The sequence below is a fragment of the Rhopilema esculentum genome, chromosome 21 (assembly GCF_057945365.1).
Source record: "Rhopilema esculentum isolate cy_ngs chromosome 21, ASM5794536v1, whole genome shotgun sequence".
Classification (NCBI taxonomy): domain Eukaryota; kingdom Metazoa; phylum Cnidaria; class Scyphozoa; order Rhizostomeae; family Rhizostomatidae; genus Rhopilema; species Rhopilema esculentum.
Window position 1 is genome coordinate 2054411 of NC_142835.1, and position 27816 is coordinate 2082226.

Here is a 27816-nt window from a genome sequence, read left to right on the forward strand (position 1 = left end):
GATGTAACAGATGCTGTTTAGCTGAAAAACCTAGAAGAAATTGGTTGTAGTGGTCATAGATCATGAACCGAATTATTTGCAGGAATGACAAGTTGGAGAAAAGTTAGGGTAGTCTGAAATCTTTTATTAGATATAGCAAGACAAGTTTTCATTTTTTAATCTTTCATACATTTGCAAGCATACCATTTAAGTAGGCTGCAGCCATGTGTGACCTGGCCTAAACATACATGTACATGTTGTTTTTGGTTCTCTCATGCCTATGGACACGAGGAACTGAGCCAATGTGAGGGGATATTCAAGGGCATTTGAAGTCATGGCATTATCACTGGATGAAACAGATAAGTTAATACAGCGTAAGTTTTCGCAATGCTTTTGCACCGATATTTGATAATCTTCGCCAGGCTTGAATTCATGGGCACGCAAACCTGCCAATTCAGCTTCCAAACAATTTATGGGTACCCGTTTCATATATTTTGGATGGGCAAATATTTGATGTAGTGTGTTTTTACTTCTTATCACATTTAGCCTACGAAACTTTTCGAATGGCGGGTCTTTGGAATTTGAAAATCTGAGAGGTTGTTGATCATATCCGGGTGATGTTTACAGGGAAGAGTTACTATCAAATACGAATAAGATGATTTTCTGGTAAATGTAACTTTTGAAGGGGTACACGTTAATTTACATCCAAATAAGAATTTCCGGGGAGTATGTGTGGCTATCTTATTGTTGACGTTAAGTCACGTAAATGTTTGTCAGAAGAGGAGAGTTAATAAATTCCTGACAGGATGTCTAACACTCTCCTCTAACAGGTAGCTCAGTCAGCTAACAAAGTGTTTACGATAATGCAATATTCTAGTTTACGTCTCCGAAGATCAACGTTACAATAAACATCCTTAAATTGACGCCAACAGATTTTAAATATTTTGGATGCTCTTTCAAGATATCTGCCCTTGTCCCTGTATATCCAATCTCATTTCAAAGAAAATTATTATTATTTAATGTACGTTGAAGTTATTATATTTTTAATTTAGAGTTGTGTTAATTTTTCTATAAACCTTAGGTTCCCAGTTTCTTATCATTCAAAAGTCATAGAAAGTCAATATGCAGGATATAGATCAAGAAATCTCTTAAAATAAAAATTACATTTCTGCTATTTTTAGCCTTGTGGGAAAAATTTCAGGCTGAAGATATGGTTCCGGGACCATAGTTTTTAAACTAAATCACCTGCTTGAGGGAGAGATATAAAGAAAATCTAGTTGAAGGAATCTATACTTTGATCATTTCAAAAATGAACTGAATAGTACAATATAGAAAATCTGATTTTTTTTCTCAATTTTGTGTTTGAGTCTGTGGTGTTTGTTGTGTAGTTCAGATTCCTCTGTTATTAAATCATTTTTTTGAGTCACTGAATCAAGTCAGTTTGCATCTCTGCTCATAACCTCATCCTTCACACATCATGTATAAAGACTTCTTCAGAGTCATAGTCAAAAACAATACCCTTAAAAAGGTATCAAGACCAAGAAATTTCAAAGATATGTATATTACATTCTTCAAAAGTTGATTGGCACTTATGCACCAGAGATGTTCCAAAGTTGTTTGCCCTTGTGAGCAACCAACCCAAATCTTTTTCTCTGGTGATCTTTTGTGGTCTGTTCCAATTCACCAGTTTCAATGCAGCCAAAATATGCCGTCTATTGACCTGCTATGGATTGCAAGGGTCAAACCAGGCCTTAAAATCTCTAAACCATCTGTTGTGATGCTTAAGTTTAGTAACCCTTGAAATTATTTTCAAATGCTTAAACGGCATAGCGCCAAAAGCGTTTGGAAATCACTTCACAAGGCACAAGGCACAGTGAATACCTGCAAAAAACAACAAAAGTGTAGTCATTCCAAAAGTTAGGACAGAAACGGGGCGTAAAACTTTCTTATTCCAGGGTGCAAAGATTTTTAAGAACTTACCCAATAGCTTGCAAACTGAAAAATCACTTTTGAGATTTAAAGCAACCAGCAGGGACACAAATCTAGATTTTTAGTGTAACTTTTTTAACTTCTGTAGTGTAACTTCTTTAACCTTTCAAATTTTTTTAAGCTTTAACTTCAATCTCTTATAATTTTGAACCTTTTACTTCACAAACTTTTATTTTAACAGGACCCTTATTGATAGCAGTATTACCTTTACTGAAAAGTAATCCTGTATAAATATGGTAGATTATTATTATTATTATTATTGACTTGATCGTTAAAGATTAAAAAAGTCTTAATTTCCAGAAAGTTAACTTATCTGTTGTAATAATTTGATATTTTCTGGGTGAATAGCAAAGTTTTAAAGTAGAAATATATGAATAGTGAGCAAGTGCTGATTTTGTGGCATTTAGGGGAAACATTTTGATTAAAAAAATATGTTTTTTCCTGGATAGGGCACTTTTGAGTGGGTAACTTGATCAAAAACATGGTTAAATTTGTTTATTAAAAATATTTTATGATATCTCCTTTAGAACAGCAAGATTGTCAGCAAATAGTTTACTTGTTTGTGTCCACTTTCTTTGGATATTATATGATATTCAAATGCTAGCAGGCCTTATCTCCATATTTAAGAAATAGAAATTTAGAAATATTAAGGTAACTTCATACCTTTATCGAGTTGAAAAAACCATAATTAGAAACACATTTACACATTAATAGTTTGTTTTTAGAATTTTGTTGCCTTCTGGCAGCCTCTTCAGTAAGAATTGAGTGAGATATGTACAGTCTTCCAAACTGGGGTTGGTTCAGGCTTGATAGATTTATTATGTCAAACTTGATTTGTTATTCGACAAAATTAAGTTATTTTGACAGTAAAAAGTTATGAAACCATTAAGTATGTTATGTCAGTGTGCTAACTATTTTCTATGTTTTTCAGTGCGAAAGCATTTGCAGTGCATCAAGGCAAGTATTTGTAAAAGATGCAAGAAGAATTTTGAATTAGAGAGGGAAGTTCGTTTCTTTGATCAAAAGATTGCACTCTTGATCAACCACAGAATTTCTCTTCAGGTAAGATTTTAGTAAGCAGCTACTAAGACTCTTGGTAAATCCGCTTTCTGTGATACTTTCTTTTATCTTTTTACAAAACAAGATCCATTATCCAATGCTTCTAGATTAAGAACAAAATATTTTTATCCTTTATATTGTTGTAACTCAAGTTGTTTAATAAAGAACCTGGAGTAAAAGCTTAATTAAAGCAGAATATTTTTGTCTACTTCCTTATTATTCTACTAACAGTATGTCTTTATTTTGTCTGTGTCTTCATTTATTTCTATTTTTGATTCTTATGCTCCTTTTATAGGAATTTCCTGACAGGATGTCATTTGGTCACCACAGAGCAGGTATACAAAAATTTCCATAGTACTTTTCAATGATAATATTTAGCCCTATGAATTCAGTGCTAAGGAAGATTAATATAATGAGCCTTTGCTTGCTGTGGTGAAAATTGATAAATATCAGTAATGGTTCTTTTGTCACTACTATTATTGAGGTCTACTTCAAGGATTGATGTTCCCTTTAGGCAAGATGTCTCTTTATCATCTTTTTTATGTAACATGCAAATCAGCAACACACACATGTTTGATGGTATCAAATGCTTATAGAACCCTGTGGGAAGCTTGAGCTGTCAAGACAAATAAAATTGGCCTCCATGTTTGGAATGGCTATTTACATATCAACAGTTGTTACAAATTCAGCAAATAATTGGGCAGACATTCAATCCCTTTGGCAAGACTATTTAGCAGCTGAAGTGGCTGTTATCATTACTACCCATAAATCCTAGATTTAGCCCCCTGGAGGCTTGTTAATCTAGACAGTTTTCAAATGGTAGTGAATTAAAAGGGAGGCTTTCAACAACCATCTCCAAGCTGCACTATAAATATTTATCTTTGTAGTTTTTTATGATTTTAGAGTTCACTTCAGTTCTAGCTAAATAACCCTTGCTAAAATATCAAACCATAGAATAAATCAAAGGACAAAATATATTAGTTCCAATTTATTGATATGCTCATTGCAACCACATAGCTGAAGATGTCAGCTAGGGGGGGGGGGCAAACTCGAAAAAGAACCATACCTGAGGCAGGCCTTGCTCTAAGTAAAATGAAGGTGCTCCATAAAAAAATCCCCTTAGAAACTCTAGGCGCTCTATTTCGCACCTCTAAGTAAATTTCCTTGAGAGCATCCTTCGAGAGCTTCATATCAAAAGCTTCGGAAGAATGTTAAATATGAAATTCAACGGTGATACCAGAAAGCACCATAACATGAAATAACAAAACATGCAACAAACACTATGTTTATGTAAATATAACAGAACAAAGTCGCAAAATTGTTCAGATTTTTCTAGATATGTAAGTTGCCATCATGCGATGAGCTTTTATCAGTGTCAGTATCACTACTGTTATGTTCAGCTTCACATATTGCTTCATCAAAACGCATGGCTTTAAATCGAACATTTAACTTTGTTTCCTTTTTTCATGTTATCCATTCTATAAGAAACGCTAGAACATCTACTACTCGCAAAAGCAAATGAAAAGCAATGCGATAATTTGGACGGAAATGTGATCGCTGATTTGCACAGGCGATTTTAAGTTATTAAGAAAAACAGAAAATAATATTTACTTCAATACAAGATTAACGCTTGCTCAAAAATCAAATAAATCTGCCGGAGAATACGCTTGATGGCCTGTATTCTTGATGGTTATTAGAGGGTTATTAGATTAAAAATGATATCGAAAACCCAACGTCGAATTTGCTGAATTTTTTCTCAAAGGGTAATCTTACACAAATCATAATATTGCGGTCTGTTGGGAAGATTGTTTATGCTTGATCAAGTTGATTCAACAAATTCCAAAAATTTATTTTGCTCCGTGTTAATATTGTTTTTACGTTTTGAGGGGCTCTATAAATCGCTCTCCAAGGCTTTTTTTGGGTGCGCTCTAGGCGCGCGCGCTCGATCGAGCGCCTTTCCGGGCAAGGCCTGCTGAGGGGGGGGGGGGGGCAGGATTTAAAACAAGAAAACAGACATATAATAAACAGATATATTTGGACTAAATCAAGGTCATGGAGTTAAAGATATGCCAAGTTTTCAAAATATCATTTGGAAAAACTGTAGCTGGAGGGGGCAAGTTGTTGTCAACATTTTCATCTAGAGGGCACAGCCCCCCTGCCCCCCCCCCCCCCCCGCAGCTACATGGCTGGCTCATTGTCTTCTGATGGTCTCTTTGTCAATTTCTTGTTTAATTTGGTTTTCCTCATTCACTGCTGAACACCTAAAATGGTTATCTTCCAGATTGGGGGCTTATTCAAGGGGGTATCTGCAAGGGGGCTAATTCTAGGATCAATGAAATAGGTGCTGAGACAGACATCTTCAGGGCAAGTTTTTTAAGGTCGGCTGTGACTTCTTCATTGTTTATAACCAAAAAAGCAAGTTCAATTGCTATGACAAAAGACAGGATTAATGTGCTGAGAAAGAAACAAGTCAGAATTAATGTGTTGTTCTATATGTACTTTCAACAAAACCAAGTTGAATATTCACAATTGCAGACTGAGCATATGCAGAACTTAGTTTAGTGAACTATTTTACTCTTATAAAGGCACCTTCCATAATTCCAAAACAATGTCAGGGGTGCAATAGTTAAGATTCAGCCAAGTTTATCTAATTCGTGACTCATTTTTATCTGAAAAAAGATAGATAGAAAAAAGTCATTGTTTTCTGTATCACGAGAAATGTTAGGAGATTTTTATGCCAATCTTTTCCTGATCTCTTTGACAATATGGCCTTACTTTTCAGATCTATTTGCTATGTAACGGATAGGTTTATGATGTGTTTTGAAAGAGCTTTAGGTTAAAATCCCTGCCTAATTTTAAACTACTTTATCACCCGTTTTAATCACGACAGAACACGTCATGCAATAAGAACTTCGTTTGGTCGTATTGCGACTTCATCATTGCGTATTTTTAGCATGTGGAGGTCAATGAAGCTTCCCAGAAGGCTCCTAAAATAACCTGCCTCTGATTCTCTTGAGATAACTTTGCCCCTTTGAAACGACTAAGTCTTAAACAATATCTTGGAACTAAGATAGTCAAATTAAAGTCAAACATTTGGCTCTAGTTCTGTCATGCATTAGGTGAATACAACAGAAGCCTTGTTTTAACATTTGAACACAAAGCCAAAAATAGACCATTTCGCAAATATATACCAAAGATAGGCCTGCTCATCCCAAAACAGAGCCCGTTTCACCGGGAAACGGCCTGCGGAGGGGGAGATGATTCGAGCAATTTTGGTTAGAACATCTCAGTTTTGTTATATTATCTTGCTATAAAGAACCCTGGTATAGTAAACAATTCACTATCACGGGCTAGTTCTCAGTTCCCCTCCCCAAAATACGTCCACTATGAGAGGCATTTGGCAAGAGCAAGAAATGCGTTCTAGAATTTTTTCGCAGATACTTTTTAGGTTGTAAATATGATAAACACTCACGCAGCTTCACGTGTTCTTGTCTTATTACTGATGAATATTTAACTAATGCCATAAGCCATTTCAAAAATTACAAGAATAAATTGGTCACTTAATCCAGTTTTGATTCAAGACGAAATCAATGCAGAGTCACTGAATGACGTAAATACGTTTCCTTCAAGGCTGTAAGCCTACTCTATTAAGCAAAGTAAGCCTACTCTCACGGATTCACGGATTTTGCGCAGAAGAGGTTGTGGAGGTTCAACATTTATCTTGGACCCGTTCTTTTACCTCCCAATTTTATTTCCCTATTTCATCTCACTTTTTGCTGGATAAGAGATCAAGATTTGCCCGAAACACATACAGATCAGTCTGTAGGCTAGATTACATTCATCCAAATTCCACAGTTAGAACAGCGACAGCAGAAACTTTGCCACAACGGCGGTTAATGGGGCAGAGGTACGAGGCAAATTTGCACTCAAAGTTGCGACTTTGCCACTTTAAGACCTTCAATGAATTTTTATGGAAGTCAAAGGCCTTTAGGGTGTTTTTGTTATTGTTTGCTAATAGTACCTCATTTTATTACTGTCCCATCGGTTGCAATAACATCTCAAAGTTGCGAGTTTGCATTTTTAAGACCTTCAAATAATTTTTATCGAAGACAAAGGCCTATTTAACAGTTTAGATATCAGGGGTTTTCTCTGGGTTTATTTTAAGGAATTTTTTATCACTGCACATATTCAAAATTTTTGGTTTTTACCATTTGAAAATTCCATGACTATGTCTGTAGTTTAGGAAGTATCCTGACGTATTCAACCAAACTTTTAAAAAAGATTGCAAAAAGTGGTTGGGTTTTTAAACATGATCTCGAGAACAGAGTATAGCAATTGTTATTGTTAGGTTTTCGTTGTCATTTTTAATGCTCTTATATCAGCTTTTTGTGTCTACAGGTAGTTGCTGCAATCTTTATTTTAAAATACAAAATCTCTCAATTGTAGTTTTATCACTACAGAAAATTTGAGTTAATCACTGGACAATTACGGTTTATCACTGCACAAATTGGATATCACTGGACGTTAAATAAATCTCTGGGTTTATTTCTAATAATGACTTGTCCGCTCGGTTGCCGCAGATAATCTCTTCTTGATGCTTGCCAGTTTCTACCCGAATCTCTTTACATTATATTCTAATCACATATTCATTTTTCAATATTATAAACATCTTACATACTCTCCTGCTCCTTCGAATTTCACTATGTCAAACACGTATGTAGAACTCCACTCATTGTTTTACTGGATTTCACATTTGGGGTCAAATTTCTTAAGATTAATCCAACAACTGTGGTGCAATAAAACAACAATGGCTTCTCTTATTTCGTCCTAAACCTGTGGCAAAAGGAATTGCGATTTAAACGAATATTTGGCCATTTAATACATGTTATATTTTTGATTTGATCGCCACTTGGTTGGAGAAAATGAGCACCCTACTTGTCATTCAACCTCAACAAACTGTTTCTGTTGTTTGCCTTTGCATGATAAAATTTTGCAGATTGTACCGGCTGACTAAAATTAACTTTTTGTCTATTTTGATCATAATTGTTCAAAGATATTTCCAAAGCAGCTGTTTTTTCTTTGCAACTCGAGGTCACATTTGATTGCACCTCCCATTTTTAAGATTTCTGCTTAATTAAGTAACTGTTCGTAGAAAGAAAAGTCCGCCCGGATGTAAGTAATTTCCCACCTCGTTCCAAACCAGCCGCTTATCACCTGCAATTAGTTCGAAAAACTATTTCATGATCGTGATCTTAGAAAACGCTGCTTAATAATAAGCAGATAGCCAGAACGGTGTCAAAGAGAGAAATCTTGTTTGCTGTACTTCAACATTTAATCTATTTCAAAATGATTTTACGATAAGCATTGTACCTTTTTTGATAAAGGCAACACATTGTTTTAATACTACAGGACAGAAATTATCAGCTTTTAATCTTTAACATGAGCCAGTAATCTGGCGTTTATCTAAAAATCAACCTAACGTATGGGTTTTCTTTTTCAGGGGTGCTAAAAGATGACCTGCAACGACAGGTATGTTAGCCTTTCTTTATCATAGAATAGCAGAAATCAGAATAACTTTAAGGACAATACGAGATATACTGTCTCTTCTTAAATAGTCACCTCGACGTTTGTAAAAAAAAGTCTTGTTCCACAAAGTTTCCTTATATTAAGAAACCAACTATGAGAGCTGAAAACATGAACGAAAACCCTCCATTCTGCCCAGCCAGGAAATGGCTGTTATATTTGTTATATTTAAATAAGGCTAGAAAGTAAGTTATTATGTAGTATTAAAGAATAACTGAATATAACAGAATACAAGAAATAAAGTGTAATAGGATAATTCATATATTAAACTTTGCTACTGTAAACTAACATAAACGTTAACATAAAAAACCTTCTATCAACGAAGTTTTAATTTTCATATATTGGTGTTAAATCTGTTTGGAACAATTCAGGCTGTAGGATGTATTACGAGCTTTCACACTTTTCTGGAAATATTAAGTAACACCTGCAAAAATATTTAAGAAACGTCACATCAAGATTGTCTATTACTGAGTGATTATTCAAAAAACGTTTTCTAAACTAAGCTTTTGTTTACCTTGCAGCATTTTGGAAACCTTTTCTTTCTGCTGCAAAGTAAACCCGAATATATGGCACAGCTGGCAAGGATTGTACTCCCTAACGAAATTGACGGTGAGCTTAATGTCTTAAATTCGATCCGATGCTGCAATATTTTAGGGTCCAAGCACGTTGTGGTTCTCGAAATCTTTAGCATTGAAATTTAAAACGTAAGGTTGAATTGAAAAGAAAAATTTTGTATCGCCAAATTTTCTTTGCAATAATTTTTTTAATACGAGAGTGTCTTCATAAGCGAGTGTTGAAAGTTATCACAAAGCAGGGAAAAAGCAGCAGTTGTTGTTTGAAATCAAGAAGTTGTCTTCTTTGCCTTATGTCATCTGATTATTCGTTTCAGACGTCTAGACATTGATGCTACTAGCTTTTTCGTAGATGTTTGATAATCCACTGTGACCGACTGTGCCCTTTACTTAATTTTTGTATAATACTGTTTAAAACTTTTCAAAAGAGTCTTGAATGAAAAACCCTTGTTTCTTTTCTAAATCAGATTGACCTAATGAAGTCAAATTTAAGCTCGAATAAAGTTTCAATGTGTATTTAAAAGTTTCTATTCCTTTGCTTAAAAATGGGCTTAATTCATCAATTAATTGCCTTCTTAGGCCCAATTACATTTATGAAAATTTCTCTTGCTGAAACTGCGATTATGTCTTGTTTTAGAGCTCCTGAAAATTGTTATGTTTAGCCTATATGGAAATCAGTATGAAGCTCGAGAGGAACATCTTTTGCTAAGAATGTTTGAGGTATGCCTTATATTTTTTTAGATCTTTCCTTCCGTGGGCATGGATTGTATTGTTTTCACACAGAAACTGCAAAAGGATATAATTGTCCAATGACTACTCTTTAGCAAGAGAATTGTGCAGCCTTGCATTTAAATGTTTTTTAACTTTATTTAACAGAATCGCTCTTTTGGGATACAAACCATTATTTGCAAGATTCTGGTTAGTTTGAAATATAAACTTATCCGGAACTAAAACTTTCTCATGATGAGAATTTTTCATTTTATTTTTCAATAATCTAGATTGCTATTAAAATGGAACTTCACGAAACAGACGATTTCAACAATTTGCTGAGAGCTAACACGGCAATCTCTCGAATGATGACCACGTACACAAGGTAATATAGCGATTATGCTTTCTTATACTTTCGGGTTTCTTAATGACAAAGCAAGGGATTTCAGATTTTGGAATCTTCTGAGGAAATCTGCATCCAATCTTTTTCCTCACTATTGCTCGTATTGTATTGCTATTGGTGATTTTATTATTTCTAAATTTATTCCTAGATTTTGACGTGATGCAATAAAATGGCAAATAAATGATTATTTAATGTCTTATTCTGTATGAAATGAAAAACCACTATTGTGTAACAGAAGGAGTTCGCTTGCGCCCTTGGACTCTATTGTTAATTCCGTCAACAGGCAAGCGACACTGATTGGGCAATCTTTATCGTCAAATGCTTACATTTCTGATTGGCCTACTCGATTCTCAACTTAGTATATATATTTCTTAGCGTGTTCTGACGTTTTATACTCTGAAGCATGTCAGACGCAATGCTCAAGTATTTCTTTAAATGTTTAGTTTTTTTTTCCAATTTGTTTTATATTTTTACCGTTAAAAAATCAATAGCAGTTTTTGCAATTGCCATAGGGACGAAATAAGTGTTGCTGCTTCCAAAATCAAAATCCAGATATATTTAACCTTAAGGATATTTATCTGATCCTAAATATTTTCTTGATTTCTAGGAGAGGTCCAGGACAAGAATATCTTAAAGCAACTCTTGGTGACTTGATTCAAGATTTCTCTGCAAACCATCTATTGTCTTTGGATGCTAATCCATCTAAGGTATGATTGAGTTGGTTTCTAATCCATCAAATCATATTAGTTCAAGTACTGGTGATCCTTTGAAAAAAGGTTACAGTTAACAGCTAACAGGGTAGATATCAGAACATGTAGATTATGATGTAAAGACCTAATTTTTTTTAGCGCACTGGGTTTTTGGATCAATCCTTTCTAAAAACACGCACAAGATAATTCTTAAACGATAATCAGTATACTTGCATTGTGTTTATCTATTTAAGATTTACGCTGAAGTACGAGGATTGGAAAATGAAAATTATGCCATACCCATCGAAGAAGTAAGTAGTGTTAACAGCAAGACGTTTTTAGCATTTTGTTTTTGATTTTTTCAGGCCTTTTGAAATGTAAGTCATTTTATAGAACTATTTAGGGTGTTTTAGTTTGTTCCAACCAAGCATTCGTTGATAGGTTTTGGAGGAAGAGAGGTTATGCTAGGACCATGCAAGTGGTTTTTGTGTTGAGCAAAAATTAATACAATTAAATAACAACTTTGTCCACGAATGAAAAATATGTACGACGTTTCGAGAATAACTCTACATTTGGTTTTTATGTTGTTTGCTTCTTTAAGACATCTTTCATCACGATTTTCAGTACAAAGGGGAATCAATGTGTGAGTTTGTTAATGAGATCAATTTTTGTTTTAAAACACTCAAATAAACGTCGTTATATAATATCATGCATTGAAGTTTGCATTTCAAGTCAAATTTGCAAAACACCGTATTCTTAGTTAATTAATTTGATTGTAAAAGATTAAGATTAATGAAAATATAACTATTTTTTCCTACTCCAGGCATTACAAGACCCGGAAGTCTCGAAGATATACACAATGAATATCTTTTCGTCGTTTTTTTACTAATCCCTTGAATTTGTCAGCTTATTTCATATTTTATCATAGCATGATCATTGTCAAATAGAAAAGCTTTAAATGGCTACAAAGTTATCTTTTATCACAGATGAGTTTATGTAAATAGAAGATTTGCTCTCACTTGAAAGTCGTAAACGCTTGATTGATATATTGTTCAGAAGATAAAAACTGGTGTAAGCTCAAACTCAATTATTTTTAACTGTTTAGTGGCTCGATTTATAGATGTAATGAAGAATCTTAGCATCCTTCATTGAACAAAATCCAGTCCCCGAATGTAGACTTTTAAAATGCTGAGGTCAGAATACTTTGTTTTGCGGATAGAAAACGCCCAATGCAAGAGAGGCTTGCCTCTTATCCATAATTGTGATCTTATGACCGATCGAAGTCATCAACGACAATCAACAAAAAAACTGTTGTTACATTGTAGCTTTTTAATATTATTGATGGTATGTTGATGCTGAAATTGAATATATTTATATCTATTTATTATTTTTGCGTCAAGCTTTGGATTATATATTTACCTTAACTTCTGATTTACGAATAAATGAAATAAAGAATATATCTTCAAAATTTCTTGATGCCATCGTCAACTCGTTGCACTGCGTGCCGTATGGTATCAGATGGTTGTGCAAAGCAATAATGCAGCTACCCGAGGTATGTTTGTTTGTTAATGCTAGTAGATTGTTTGAAACAACCGCGAGCTTTTGCGATTCCGTTGCACGTTCTATCCAGTGTTGCTCTGTATGCGCTTGTCTTTCGTCGTCTATTTCATTTTACTGGTGGAAGTGTAGTTAATTTTTCATCTTTTGAAAATGGTTCTCTACTTTATGGGACACCTGTTACCTTGCTGTAAGGATTCTGTTCCATAATGGTGCGGTAAGGACGTGCTAAAGAGTTCGTTCAGATCATGTTATGCTCGCACAGTTTACAGTTCAATCTCACTTTGCCACCTTTCAGTTTTATTTACTGCAAAATGCTCCTAAACAACAAGATAAACGAAGTGTATACGTATATACAAATCAACTCGGTTCTTTTCGCCTGTTTTCAACAGTTTTATCATCCCAGTCTTTCTCTGTCACATAATTGCAACCCTTTCACTGTCTGAGATTCCTCGCAATTTTTCAGAGATGCATTCTTTTAAGAAAACGAAAAGATTTGCAATACCCCTTCGCTAGACAGTTGTTTCCTTTGTGTATAGCCCTTCTCCAGACCTTGTCGTCGACAGGGTGCCAATCCTCAGCTTGCTGTGAACAAATATTTCTTTATAGAAGCTACAGACTCGTCTGTTACAACAGAATGCAAAATACAAAAACATTCCGTGAAACGAGTCGAAAAACAGAAAAATATACAGAAGTTCTGTGTTTTGAAGGATCCCACCTATATATCCTATCACCCACGATAGACCAAGGACAAGTGACAGTTTCATTGCCATAATAGTCAAGCTTGCTTCTGGCATTGCTCTGCTGTTTTTACCACGTGGAAAGAGAGCCTTTGATCTGTTCCTAGCATTTGCAATGAAATATAGCGTTCCACAAAGGCACGCGAAGTTAAAAATCAAAGCGAGGCCCACTGGAGCCGTGAAACAGATTAAATTTGCCCAAGGATTTGACACGAAGCACATTCCCGTTACCCCATAGCCTATGTAGCGACCGTTGCTAGCCAGGTCTAAAACGAGGCACATGAAACATAGGCCGGTTGATGTGCCTAGACACAGCACTGTATTAAGCTTGAAACGCCGTTTTTGGATAACGGGTGATGGGACACGTACACGGGAAAACGTACGTAGTAGGTCGTAGGCCATGCATGCTGTCCATGAAAACATTGCTAGGAGTGACCAATGAGAAGTTATTGCTACTAATTTGCAGGCTACAGGGTTTGTATAGACGTAATAGCTTGTAGAATATTGTATGTTTTTGAATAATATCAACACTGAAAGCATAATTATATATTTTCCATATGAGGTCTGTAAATCTTTAAAGCATGAGTATGTTGCAATGAGTCCAAACAGAAACAGAGAGCCAACTGTGTTTCCCACAATGCTTAGCGTAACCATATGGCTGCTGTTGACAATTTCGGTGGTATTGATAACAATGATTTTTTTCATTTCTTTTGTAACGCACATGTGTGTTTCGTTCAGGTACCGTGTTATGATGATGCAGGCTGATCCGTCTGCGGCAATTGTTGCATTGATATTCTTGCAGTATGCTACTGCCGCCTTTTTTCGAGCTACCTCGTTCACGGTATTAATTAAATCGTTAGCAGGAGCTGGGACAATATTTTCTTTTTCATTTTCATTTTCATTTGGTTTACGTGTTGTCTTCGTAAGTGGAGCTAACGTTCCTCCGTTGTACTCTTCGAAAGATCTTCTGAAGCATTCTCTTATACGCCTATCGCTTCTCGTTACATTTGGTAGTAATAGCAAAATAAATGCTATTCCTACCATCCTTACAACATATTGATAACCCATCACCGCGCAATTCTTTTTGCTTTGTTCCGTCCCGCGCTTCATTCAGTTCACTTTTTGAAAAATGACTCCGTTATGAGATTGACTTTCTTTTATACTTTTTGCCATACCGAACGTCACAGTGCAATTTTTGCTGTTGTGCAAAATTTTTTCTGCCTATTTACAGAATTTTTGTCTCCGCAACCCTTTGGAATGGATGTAAAACGTCTTTTATTTGCTCAAATATTTTAAAAACCGCTGAAATATGGAGTACGGCTTAATTACCGCATTAGCTTTGATTTACTCCACATTTAGGTTATCGCTTAAAGTCTGGATTTGCAAACCAATATTGTCCCAGGCAACACAGAATAACATCACCGGATCTATTTCAAAAGCACTCTAAAATTTACCTTGTGTAATATTTACAAGCCTATATTAAGGTTCTTTGAAGCAAAAATTATAGATTATGTTGTCGTTGATCGCAAGCTCGTTGGAAAGGGTGGCGGGGTTGTAGACTACTACAGAAAGCTGATTTGTCTGAATAAGATCACCAAACACGATGCACAGAACAGAGGCCTACCGTTGTAATGAGAAAAAAATAAAATTTATCACCTTGTCCCTATTCTCAGAAGTTCCTTCTTTCAAATTTTTGGGAAAGTAGTAAAAAGGCAGCGAGATAACTTTTTAAAAAAAGAACGGAACTACATGGTTGAAAAAGCGACGATAGGTCTTGCGTTTATTCTAGGTATCTTGGTTCCATGCTTCTTTGGGGGCGGCTCCATTCTTCTTTCGTTTCGCTAAAAAGCGAATCTCTTTGGTTCTGTTCCAAAATCGTACGGATCTTTTTTGTTACAATTGAAAACGCGGCTTGATCCACCATTGGAGCGAAGCATAACTCTGAAAATGTCTGACATTGCTGCGCCACTGCGCATACTTCACATAAAGATTTGGTCCCCTTTACTCACGTGTAAACGGGGTCAAATTTGGCTCCGTTTCTTTTTGCTTAAGTGTAAATGCTATGAATTAAGGGGTATCATGCCTAAGCAAAAACGGAGCGAACGATAGTGTAGATGGGGTTTTAAAAGGAGACTGGCCAGGAAACATGGTCACCTCGAATAAATGTTTCCTTGGTACAGGGCCCGGAGTGCCTGGTTGTCAGTTACTCCCCGAGGCTTTATACTAGTGCATAACTTGTCAGCCGTTTTCTGTTTCAAAAAGGACATTGCTGACATTATGCTTCCGAAATTTCTGACATTTTCTAACATGAATTCTTTGACGATTCTCTCTACCAGTTGACGTTTATCTTGAACAGTCAGTTGGTGTTTTGGGTAATTTCTCTCTCATCTGCCACAAATATATTGTGAGAATTACTGGACTTTTAGAATGAGTGTTCTAAATTTCGACATGTTTTTTGCAGAAAAAATTCCAAAACATTGCACCAGAAACAGTTACTTGCTTAATCGGAGGTTTCTTCATGTTACGTTTTATCAACCCAGCCATTGTTTCTCCTCATGGTAAGTGCGTTTCGTAATCTCGGTATTTCGTTCGTTCTTAATTAAAAATCGACAGAAACGTGATCTTTGATGAAATCTTTTGCAAATCCAGCTGTTCGAAATAGCTTTAAATATTAATTGTTCTGAAGTAATTAGCCACGTGTTTTAATTGCAGGATCCTGCAATGTTGTGCAAGTTAAAACTTTGCTTCAATTACTATTCAAAATGGTCTTAAACTGCAGTTGTTGTAATTGAAATGAAATATCATACCTTTTTTCTCCTTTTTGAAATTACCTTCTATTCACGGACACTAAATGTAATCACAGATGAAGTTTGAAAAATCTCTGTGAGTAAAGACAGTGTGCTAGATCCAAAATGTAAAAATACCTAACACTCTCTTTTTGTTTACCCACAAATGGACACAAAGCAGAACCAGGAAGCCGTGTAAAGTTTAGTGAATTCAATCGTATTTGATTATATGTAACCAAGAGACCCCTTACCAAGTTTGATCTTTTCTAATGTAAAGTAAGCTTAAATGCTTCATAATGTTTCATGAAACATATCTGTTTTTATAGCCCACATGCTACTTACGTGTCAGCCCAGACCAAAAGTCAGAAGAAATTTAGTAATGGTAAGTATTATCTCCAGAGGATGTTTTAATTTGATTGGCTATCTAAGTAGGTAATCAGCCAATCAGTTGCTTCCGAGGCTGTTGGAGATTTATTTTGCACGTCTTTTTAACAGACCGACAAGGTAGTACACGTAGATATTTGACGGAGGGGGGGCAATAACAGGAGAAATATATCCTTTGAATAGGGGTACGCTTTCCCCCATAAAGCTTTCCTTTTCCGTCACTTTGTTCTTTATTGACTTTTAGTGGCTTGGGTATTCGTTAAATTAAAATTTGTTTAATATTTTTAGATTTGAGTACTGCATATTAAGTAAACTCTTTAAAGTTAAATTTTCGAAACATGAGAAATGTTTCTTGAAGAATTTTTTGCCAAAGAAAGACATAATTTTAAATTTCTTTAATGAAAAGTTGGACAATTCCAGTAAAAAGGTGGTCCCCCGGTGTGAGACCAGCAGCTCTTTCAGTGGTCTCCCACATATGGCCCAGGGTCTCCCAAAACGGAGCTCTGGCGACAGGGGTGGACATTTTCAGTAAAAATTTGGTCGCCCGTTGGTTACCCTGTGTAACGATTAGCTGTCTCCCGGGGATAAAAACCGGTCATCCCAGGTGCGAGGAAGACCGAATTGTCCACCCCTGTAATGTTTATTTTGATTTTGATTTGTTTGGTTTTTATTGAAAATAAACTAAATAGAATGAAATGGACTTATAGCTGAATGTCTTGCATTGACAGGTTGCGAAAATCCTACAGGCCATGAGCAACAAGCTAACAGGTGGACCTTCATTAAAGGAGGATTACCTCAGGCCGCTGGAATCTTTTGTGGTTGAAGGACAGCAAAAGCTGCAGGTCTGTTTTTCTACTCTAGTGCTCCAATTCTTACTGTTATCAATATACTGCCCATACTTCCAATGTTTAGTTCCGGTTACATGATACGATGAAAGTGACATCTTGTTCGGCAGATGAATTATGCCCGTCTTCCAGACATGTACTAGCCCCCGTTTCGGGGTCATTGCACATGCGCATTATCACTTGAATCCCTGGCAGGAAGCTCAAGACTTGTGTGGTCCCAAACAAAACAGCTATGCGAATATTTTTATTAATGCGCATGTGCTATGACCCCGCAACACTGATTTGGTTTAAGACGGTTTTATTTCGAAGAAAAGGACTGATAGTTTTGTCTCCCGAACAAATCACGGGCTTGGATAAAAGCTAGGAATATTGCAATCGGACAAGGGCAGATAGTCTTGTTGTCAATAGCAATGTACTTAGTGTATGTAAATCTTCTCGAAATGCGATAGAATGGCCTTTCGTTTAACGAGAAGGGAAAAATATTGATGGTTACTGTCCTTCCTTGTGCCTGTTCATTTATTTTAAACCCTGAATCATTTTCTTAATTCGTTCTTTCTTATTCCTAGTGAGGCACCTACCTTCTTTTCATATTTGTCACCCCAACAAGTCCTAGCTTTCCCCCCAAAAAACAGCATTACCCTTTTTTCCTTTTTGTTTTCACCCCATCTTTGAAATGCTGCTACCCGGAACATACATTTTGTAATCGCTGCATTTTGTGTTTGTGTTCTTTTCAGGTTTTCCTGCGCAGTTTATGTGACGTCGTTGATTTTCACTCATATCTTGAGGTACGTTGCAGGGTTGCAGTGTGTACGCTTATTCATTTTCACAAGACACCTTCAATCTTTCGTAATTTCAGGATCCCGTTCACATCATCCTACCTTTACGACGTCTCATTTTTAAATGTCTTTAGAGGCGTCTTACAAACAATCCAGGTACCACATGATCTGACGATGGCATGAAATAGCCGAAACATTGGATTTTGACGCACTTTTCGTCCGACACTCTTCAGTGTATAAATGTCTGATAGGTGTGGATCGAAAATAACATGAAGGGAAGAAGGACGTGTGTTTTGGTTCTTTTGTTTTTTACCAATCAGCGATCCAATCTCTCACCTAGTTCAAGAGTCCAAGGGATAAAACGATCTCATTCTATCTACACAAGTCGGGGTTCTTTGTTTTGATGTAAACTGATTCTGAAACTCCTAAATAAAAAGACGAACTTGCCTGCTTATCGATTTTGAAATTGTTATATAATCAGTGTTTCATTCCATGTCGTTTTATTTTATCATACAATTTATAAAAAGATTGGAAGGTTTCAGTATTATTTTTTTTAAAAACACCTGTATGACAAAAAGTTATCATTTGACTGCATAGAGAAGTCGGTTTTGTGTATCTTGAAGGAAAAGGTTTTGCCCCATAAGCTTTCCAAAAAGTATAACAATGATATTGGTTTGGACACAGTCAAAACACATTGAGAATTGTTTGTATTTCTCGAGCAATTTTTGGACGATTTCATTATCTTGTTTTTTCAGATAGAGCAATACCTTTCACTGCCCAAGGACACTTATATCACAATCACAGTGAGAGAAATGTATCGGATGTATGAACTATTGTACATATACAAAGAAAGGCTGGTACGTAGTCTACATTATTACGAGAAACTAAATATTGGCGGCGCTAGACTAAGTGCTTGTGGCACATCATTCTCTTAAATAAGAGATGGATTGCAATTTTTAGGTGTTGACATTTTTCTGCCTGCAGTTGCAAAATATGATCAGATTCCGTCAATGAATACCGCATTATTCTAAATTTATCCACATTATTCTAAATTTAACAGTTAGTTTTGCAATTTGATCGCTTTGCTATCTATATGAATGTAACAAACATTTTCAAGAGACCTTAGATTATAATATAAGATAAGCTAACAATTCGTCAAACCATGCATATTTCAAACCATTGAATTGCCGTCCTTTTCACTCACTAGTATTTAGAAGAAGACGATAAACTCCAGGCAATTCTCGAAGACATTGGTCAGCCAATGCCATCTCCTCCAATGGGCCAAGACTTTTCCGTAGAGCTGCCAATATTTAGTCGATGGAACAAAGCATCAGGTATGTTTGAAGAGCCAGAAGAAGAATGACATAATCGTATTTAAAATAGAAATGACTCCACGCATCCAGCGGTGCCGTAAAAATCGTATTTTCTTTTAAAGACAGCATCTGCTGGGAGTCGTTTGCTTTTGGCGTGATCACTTTAGTTTCATGTAATTTTCGTTGCTTTTGTTTACAACTGACGGTTGACGAATCCTTTTCGCCAATATCATGCCCAGTCAATGGTCAGTTTCAAGCCCACCAGCACAATTGCAGCTGGTATAATATAAATCGGCGTATTTTGGTGTGTATCTCTCTTTCAAACGGAATGCCTTGAAATGGCATCAATTTCAATATGTCTGTTTATAGGTATTCTGAGTTTCTGTGCCCAATTTTTTGTAGGTAAGTGGGACAAAAACGAATTGTATAGGCTCCTGATGTATAACCCTGTTATCCATTTTTTTGTACCATATAAAGGTGGTAGGCTTGCAAAAATGGTCTCCGTTCCTTTGCTATTTATTTTTGGTTTCCACGCTGTTCTTATCAATGTTATTCATATTGTCGTTTGTTGGCTCTGAATTATATGGAAATCGAATCTAGAATTCTTGATAGATTATGTTGCCCCCCCCCCTCCCCAGTTCAGTATTGACATCCCTGCTATTAAAGTGTGTATCAACCAACTTTGAAAGGGGGGGGGGCAGCAGTGTCCAAGATTGCAAGATTCTGGAAAAGGGAGAGTTACAATAGAGGGAGAGATATTCTATGTCCAAAAGAGTTTGATTTTGCAGAAAACATCCCATCACGTAGTAGAATTTTCCTGAAAGATAAAGTTCAAAAACAGCTTTTCCTTGCACTATCTTCATAGACAAAGAACTTTTAACTTTATTTTTTTTATATTTTCTTTAGATTTAAAGAATGAATGCCCGGGACTGGAACAAACAATCGAAAGAGGTGTCCCAGCTCTGAGGAAACGTTGCCGCAAAATCCTCATCACTTTGTTTTTAGCAGTAAGTAAATAGACAATGGTCCTTTAGAAATTTTCTTCTGGGAATTTATCTAGATTCTTTGGTTTTTGTGGCTAGAGAAAGGAAGGGATAGAGATTTTCTGAGTTATATGTTGTAAAGATACTTTATTATAATTATTGTTATGAACTTTATGATACATTTCAGAACGTCATTGAGGCTAGATGATAGGTGTAGTAATGTTGCAACGGTATATATTTCACAATAGAGAACTTAGGAATGTAATGTGTTTTTAAAACATTTTTGAAATGCAAATGTTGGAATAGTTGGAATTCTAATTCGAAAAGGCTCACTTGGTGGACACAGTTTAAGTTGCCATTAGACAGTTGACAGAAGAAGTAAACTTTTTTCATTATTTCAAATGCACAAACATCATAATTTAACCGTTTTTATAAGTACATAAGATAGGTTCTTGTGATCTTTGGATTAGTAAACTTCTCAGTAACATTTTGTAAACCTCTTGTCCCTAAGGTCATAGTTGTGTGGTAGGCTTAAGCTTTAGGTTGCAGAAAAAGAAAAATAATGAGCAGGATTAGTGGTTCTATCGGTTTGACCTCTTGATTTCCGTCAATTTTCTTCAATCTTTCACTACCGAGATTATTACCTCTAGATCAGTTCCTAAATTTTACCTTTGCAAAACAGTAGCTGCCTTTAACTCAATTATATGTTCAAAGTTTTAGACAAATACATAAAATAAGGGGAATACAATGCTCATCCAGTAAAAGTCCTCTTGCTTTCTGCAAAGTGGCTATATGAAAATGTATTTCCTTTCTCAATGTTGAATGAGGAAGAGATATTGACAAGACTTTTAACTGAGTGGCGACAACATAGAAATTGCATGTTATTTGTTTATATTTGTTGATCAAACCTTTGTTCCTCCTTTATTCATCTTTTTATTATATATTCCAGCTACCGGCGTTGTTTCAAGAAAAAACTCTGGTCTCAGTGCTCAAAAAAGCAGAAACTCATGAGGATTTAGAAATCAGGAGGTTGTATGGCTTAGCTGCATCACATTTGGATGCACTGAAAGATATGGACTCGAAATATGCAGAAGAAGAATTTCTTTGCTCAGTTAAAGAGGTCAATATCAGTATATATTTTAACATTCTTCAAGCCTCGTTGTAAAAGTTGTTTACATGTGTAATTTTAATCTTTGATTCAAACTTTCTATGTTGTGAAACTCCACAGAACGGATCATTAGGCAATTTTAAACATGACTGCGCCTGTTCATGACTCCAGACAGCAACAGATTTCAACCTTCTATTACTGATAGTTGATTGAGAATTGTTGTCGAAAGCCAAGCTGCTCCGCAAGGCAAGTTTGAGACCTACTTAAAACATGCATTATTTTTATTTGCAGAAATTATTGCAACAGGAGCTTCAATATGATAAATTAAATATGGAGTTGAAAAGTTTAGAATCTGTCTACGAGGTAAGAGCATGGAATTTATTTTCCATAAATCATATTTTCTAATTAGTGGAAGGTTTTCAAGACCAATTTTTTACCACCAAAGTCAACGTGAGAAGTCTATTTAATATTGTATTTAAAAACATACCCGCAATTTCATTTCAGATCTCTTGTAATAGCACACCACTTCAAATTTGCCGTCATATATGGTATCTTAATCTCTTGTTTCATGTACATTAGAGTACTTATAACTAGGTAATTAACCTGACTTCTTCGAAAGCCACCACTATATTACCAACGTTTATTCAATTTTTAGACTCTCTGTTGGCATGGTGATTTTCTCAGCGAACAATTAGAAGCCTACAAAGGTAGATACGAGTATAAACATTAATTACGCGACAATAAAAGCTTGATTTCTAGTTTCTGAAATACCCTCTTTATTCTTGATCCTTCTAGTTTCTGCCTTTTTTCTAGCTACTACTGCCCTTTCACCCTCAGAACAACAATTGACTGGGGTTTAATAATACTTCTGTGAACGAATGGATAAATCAGAATTCTTAAATTTTTACTATAAATGCGTTTATCTTTTTCTTCTAATTGTCTCACGATCATTTTTGCTTAGCAAACTACTCTTTCTAAATACAATCTACTTTCGAAGACTATTTCTCCAGGCATTGTTTTTGATAGAACATTGTTTGATAAAATAACTTATTTATTTACTGTTCTTCTTTGTCTTTGTCATAGAATATCTGGCCGACGTTAGACATAAAGCAGTATTTATGGTGAGTTTTAATTCTTATTTGTTGCCCGTGCTTAGCTATGGTTGAACCAAGACTAGGATGTATGAACAAATTTTATCAGTGACTTTCTTTGCCATTATGTTTTTAATGTGAAAATTTGTCGGCAAAGTTTGATTTTTTTCAACTGCTGCTCAGCATTCTTAAAGAATTTTGCATCCGTCCTTGCTTTCGGCCCGACCGAAATACTTTGGATGTCGCATCATTTTTGTGAGGTCAAATTAGTCAGTTACCGACTCTTTTTCGGTTGGCTTAATAGCAAAGAGACTGGCTGTTTTCTCATATTTTTCTTAAATATAACACACATCCTCAGAAGCTGCTTTTTACCACTGGCTGCCATGAGTGGCCTGTATTGTAATTGAATTCTTATTGAGTGACACTGTGACACGAATTTCGACTTGAATATGGAAAAATGACGAATAGCTAAGTTGGCCGAACAATGACGTACAACGTACTGTTTCACAGATCTGATTCAAGTCCTACCCGGGTTGCGTCAGTCGCTCAACTTTCTTTTAGTATATTTTCTTAAATCCTGTTCTGCTGCACTCACGAATTCCTATTTTCCCGACGAATCGATGGAAAAGCATTATCATAGGGAATTCTCCCTTGAATGTTCACAATCTTCACAATTTTTTATGTCTTTTATATCTCATCTTTAGGATGAGCCATTGGCATTCAGGCCGAAACAACTGCAGCAAAAAAGAACACCAACTGCTCCGTTGAAATTCTCGTTTCTTACTCTGGAAAAAGAAGGGCTAATTTTAGAAAGCAGAAATGTGCCAGAAAAAAGGTTTGATGTTCGAGATATTGTTCAGCTTTTACAATATTAAATGTTTTTCATTAGTGTGATGTTCTATTTGTCTGTTTTCAAATAGCTTGATTTGTTTAATTTTATCTTTCTAAAGGATTTTCAATGATCCTTGTCGAAAATAAATGTTTTGACCGTTGTTGGATTTGAAATTCATCAATTTTTTTGAGACTGTTTCTTGTTCAGAAAACGTAGCCAATTTAATTTTTCCATTGAATGACAGAAATCCTTTACCCTCCTTTTAGGAAAAACAATATATACTTCACTGTGGTTTCAACGCAACCTGGCATTTACAAGATTGGGTTACATTACAGAGGTTAGTATTCTTCCTTTGAAGAATAAAGTTAAAATATATGGTAGTTCCTGCCTTCCTGAAATCAATTGTTTCTGTTATTTATGAAATGATAAGCAAGGGTGGACACTGCTACCACCAAATACCGTAAATCCTAGAATTAGCCCCCTGGGGGCTTATTTATTTTTGATATTTTTGGACGGGGGCTTTTTCGAGAGGGGGCCAATTCGATGATTTACGGTATGATAGTTTCGTCTATAACCCTTATTTATTACTTCTATTTGGTACCAGAACTCAGAACAAGAATAAAAAATTTAACACAATTTCTCTTTTTTTTCATCAGGGATTTTGAAGGTTAAATTTTCTATTTTAGTTCCACTTCCTGGCGAGGGCCCAAAATTAGACACAATTGAGCTAAATCTCGAGGATCTTCTAGAACTTCAGCATCTCAGAGACCCGGTTTGTAGTTTATTTGTCATCAACAGTCTTTTCTGGTCAGCACTTATATATTTTTTACAGTAAGGCTTGAAATTTCACTGTGGTTTTGTTCTGAGACAATGGTCCTGTTTTGCCGATTTTAGACGTTGCCTATCACGCTTTTCTCCATGTGTACAGCCGTTTTGTAGAGTACAGTAGGCCAAATTATAACGAACAATAATTTGCTTTTCTAATACCTTAATCAATGGGCATTGCATAAGTGACAAATTTCAATTCAACTACAGAATGCTACCCAAGAGACTAGAACATAATTGCTTGTTTTTAACTATTATCTAAATATACGGAGAGAAAACAGAAGATAAAAATGCGGATAGGTTACTTTTTACGCTATTTGGTGTAAACAACAGGACGGTTTTAAACTTCTACTCTGAGTTTCATGCTAAATGTGATCATCGGGCAACCATTCTTTTATCTTCTTATATTTTGCCGTGCCATGCAGGTCTAGCTGCTAACTGACTTATTGTGTCAGACTAATTGCAGTTGTTCAATGTTTATAATGCTCCTTGCCAACTGTTAGCCTCTCCGGTTTGTTAACTCACGTTTCCCTTTCATTTTAGGTCTTGAATCTTCATGACTACGTCTTGTTGGATGCTCGACAAACCTTAGCATTTTTATACAAAAATTTCTCCTTTAAACAGTCATAGAAGCAGGGGATTTTAGAAACTGTGCAGGTGACAGCAAATTTTTGTGTAAGGGGAATAGTTGATATCCGGTTTTCTTGAAATATAATTTAGAGATTTTAACTGAAAATCTGAGAGAATTGCCTTTTTGCCATATTTGAAACCAGTGTAATCAAATATAAAGAAGCTTTGACGGGGATTTCATTTTTGCCCCTGAATGGGCAAGGTGAACAATTTAATGCATAAATTCATTTTTTATTTCATTTATTCGTTCGCTCATTGCTACTTATATTTATTCTTTTTTTGTTATCGTTATCGTCGAGCGTGAAGATTTTATATGAAACTTTATTGCCATAAACTCGAAAATAATTGTAAAATAAATCAAATGCAACGACTTTCATTAAAATGGAATCGGGGAAACTGCCATAACCTGTCGAATTCTTGGAGCCGCTGTAAAACTTTCTGCTGTAAGCCCCATAGCAAAACATTTGGTCAAACCAAGTCGGAGTGGAACAGAATCGTAGCTTGAATGTATTCATCCTTATTTGATAACACAGCGGCAAAGATTCAAAAAAGTGGAAAGATTACCTTGATTTTTTATTTCAGTAGATTGGGATTTGTAACTTCTGCTTATCTAAGGATAAATGACATTTTGCCAAACAATTAGACCTAACAGGCTGCTCCTTTGATAATAGTTACATGTTCCACCTTAATGATAGTTATCTGTTCCACCTTATGATTATTTTCGCATACATTTGAACTGTTTTGAATTTCTTTCGCGGCTCACTCCCCCTAACCCAACGTACCCTTCCTCAACTACCTGGGCAAAATTATTTTTACTACCCTTCTCTTTCACTGATGAAATATGTAGCCCTGCTGCTACTACTCTATTCAAAATTATTGTTAAGAACTTCTTCTAAAACAATTGTAAGTATTGAATGAGCGTAAGGCCATATGTTGTGTTTCCTTGCAATTATACTGTACATATATTGGTTTTGGCCTTAAGTTAATGAATTTTTTATTCATCAATATTATGTAGTCAATTTTTAATTAAGTCAATTGACTTCATATCTAATATTTTATAAAGTAATTTTACGTGTTAAATTAATTAAAAACAGTTAACTTCGACCAGCTATTGGCATTCTCCTATTATCTTCGCAAATGGCAGGGTATTGAAGCAACCATCTCACAATCCGCTAGCATTGAAGCCTCCACTCCCTTTTTTGTCACCTCCCCGTTTCTTTGCTTTTTATCCGCCCGTCTATCTACATATAGTTTTCTCTTCTGTTTTCCCTCATCTGTTGAATTTGCGAAGGCGATACCAGTATAGCCTTAAGTTTGGTGTCGATTTTGTGTTATTTAGTTTCGACTAAAAGTTGAAATTCTATTTGTTGTTTAAGAAGTCGGTTAAAACGTTATTTTGTCATCGGTAGACATTATTCATGAATTCATAGTTATTAATTTTAAAAAAGTTTGGGCTTGATTTATAATGCCATCATTTCAGTGTAGAGGGTAATTCATTACCATGACTCTTAGCGGAGATGTCGATTCATCCCGTCGAAGCAATCCAAGCAAGTTTCTTGAGATGTGCCTAAAATTCTCTCGAGATTTTGCGTTACCCCGCGTTTTTAGGACGTATTAGGCTAGCACCAACAGGACTGGGCAAGACAAGATAAATCTCTTATTGATATGTTTAGACCTGAATATTTCTACGGTATGAAATATTTATTTAAAGTTATCATAGTTTCGACAGCAGTTTTATTATAGGTTGAAGAATCTGTTGGTCAATATATATTCTAAACCACCTATAAAATCTCCAAATTAAGCCACGCCTAAAAATCCCAGCTCCAACCACCCCCTTGTCTGCCCTTACCGTTGAGTAATCCTTCTCCGAATGATCGTTTTTGCATATGAAACTCGCTCTTAGATTACACCCGTCTTTAAATGCAACCCTAGTCGCCAATTGAGTACAGCCCAGTGGTTCATTTTTATAGTACATGTGGGCACAATGGAAGGTTTACGATGGGGCTAATTTCGAAGGCACATAATAGCAATAATTTAAAAATCAGGTTTATCATATCAGCGCAGCCCTTATATTCCACTGAAAATTTTCCAGCGATGTGCTAAAATTTTAAATCGGCATTGCGTCAGCTCTAAGGTTCACAAAGCCCTGAGGTTCACAAAGTAAGGTACTTGTTTAGCAAAATTAAACTTAGTTCCTTGGTCTGGACTAAAAATTCTAGTCCCTATTACCGGCATGACGTAAATGTACTCTTTTATGGCAAATTACGAACACGTTATGGCAAAAGAGTAGGGGTCTAGGAATAATATGATAGCAAATAGCCCTGTTAGAGAAACGTTAACCTTGGAACTTTAAGGTTTTACGAAATAGCATGCTCAGCACCAGTCCATACAATCGGGTACTAGAAAGTTTTGCCTGAACTTGGTAAATTTTATACTTAATTTACTGCAATGTGTTTGGTATTTATTTTTGTTGTTATCAAGCCCAGTTAGAATGTATTAATGTAGAGATTCATTAGAAATATCTTTGTAGAATAAGACGAAAATTAAATATCTACTATGGTCCTGGATAATATGATAGTAATGAAGATGCGAAGAAAGCCATCGATTTTTATTGAAAGGTTTCTGTTATTTGAAATCTGAGAAAAACCAGCAAAATATGTGAAATAATATTGTATGTGCATTCCCTCGTATGAAACAGGAACCCAGATGATCGAAACACATTTTGGGACTATTTAAAGAATTCTTACTTTAGGGCAAATGAAGAAAGTACAGTGATATCTCTCCCCCTATCCTTTCTTAGGAGTAGGTTTCACTTTGTATTTGATTTTGCCAAACGTATTCCAATTTCCAGCCACGCCGACTTAAACAAAAAGGGCCTTACAGGGTAAACAGAAAAAACAATCTCCGATTTGAGGTACTTTTGACAAATTTCCTGCTAGCATCTCAATTACAACAAGGCAGATT

At 35.6% G+C, this 27816-nt stretch overlaps 2 protein-coding genes across 4 annotated transcripts; one reads left to right on the plus strand and one right to left on the minus strand.

Annotated features, from left to right (window-relative positions):
- The first annotated feature begins 7 nt into the window (after positions 1-7).
- On the plus strand, positions 8-27463 carry LOC135684274 (uncharacterized). 3 transcript variants are annotated; one of them, XM_065199764.2, is made up of 26 exons: positions 8-353; positions 2900-3030; positions 3323-3362; positions 8528-8556; positions 9132-9219; positions 9820-9902; positions 10181-10275; positions 10901-11000; positions 11237-11293; positions 11806-11845; positions 12419-12534; positions 15741-15837; positions 16392-16447; positions 17178-17291; positions 18029-18079; positions 18826-18927; positions 19278-19404; positions 20290-20390; positions 21316-21486; positions 21766-21837; positions 22130-22181; positions 22558-22595; positions 23270-23400; positions 23664-23734; positions 24054-24169; positions 24766-27463. In XM_065199764.2, exons 1-26 carry the CDS (start codon positions 314-316, stop codon positions 24850-24852), a joined length of 2205 nt encoding a protein of 734 aa, XP_065055836.2. In that variant the 5' UTR covers positions 8-313; the 3' UTR covers positions 24853-27463. The 3 variants fall into 3 exon arrangements, with proteins under 3 accessions (XP_065055836.2, XP_065055838.2, XP_065055837.2); XM_065199765.2 differs by having other exon boundaries at positions 9-353; positions 24084-24169; XM_065199766.2 differs by lacking the exon at positions 24766-27463 and having other exon boundaries at positions 23270-23399; positions 23662-23734; positions 24054-24171.
- Positions 12529-14462, minus strand: LOC135684286 (adhesion G protein-coupled receptor E2). Its single transcript, XM_065199782.2, has one exon. The coding sequence runs from the start codon at positions 14387-14389 to the stop codon at positions 13052-13054; it is 1338 nt and encodes a 445-aa protein (XP_065055854.2). The 5' UTR covers positions 14390-14462; the 3' UTR covers positions 12529-13051.
- Positions 27464-27816: the final 353 nt, after the last annotated feature.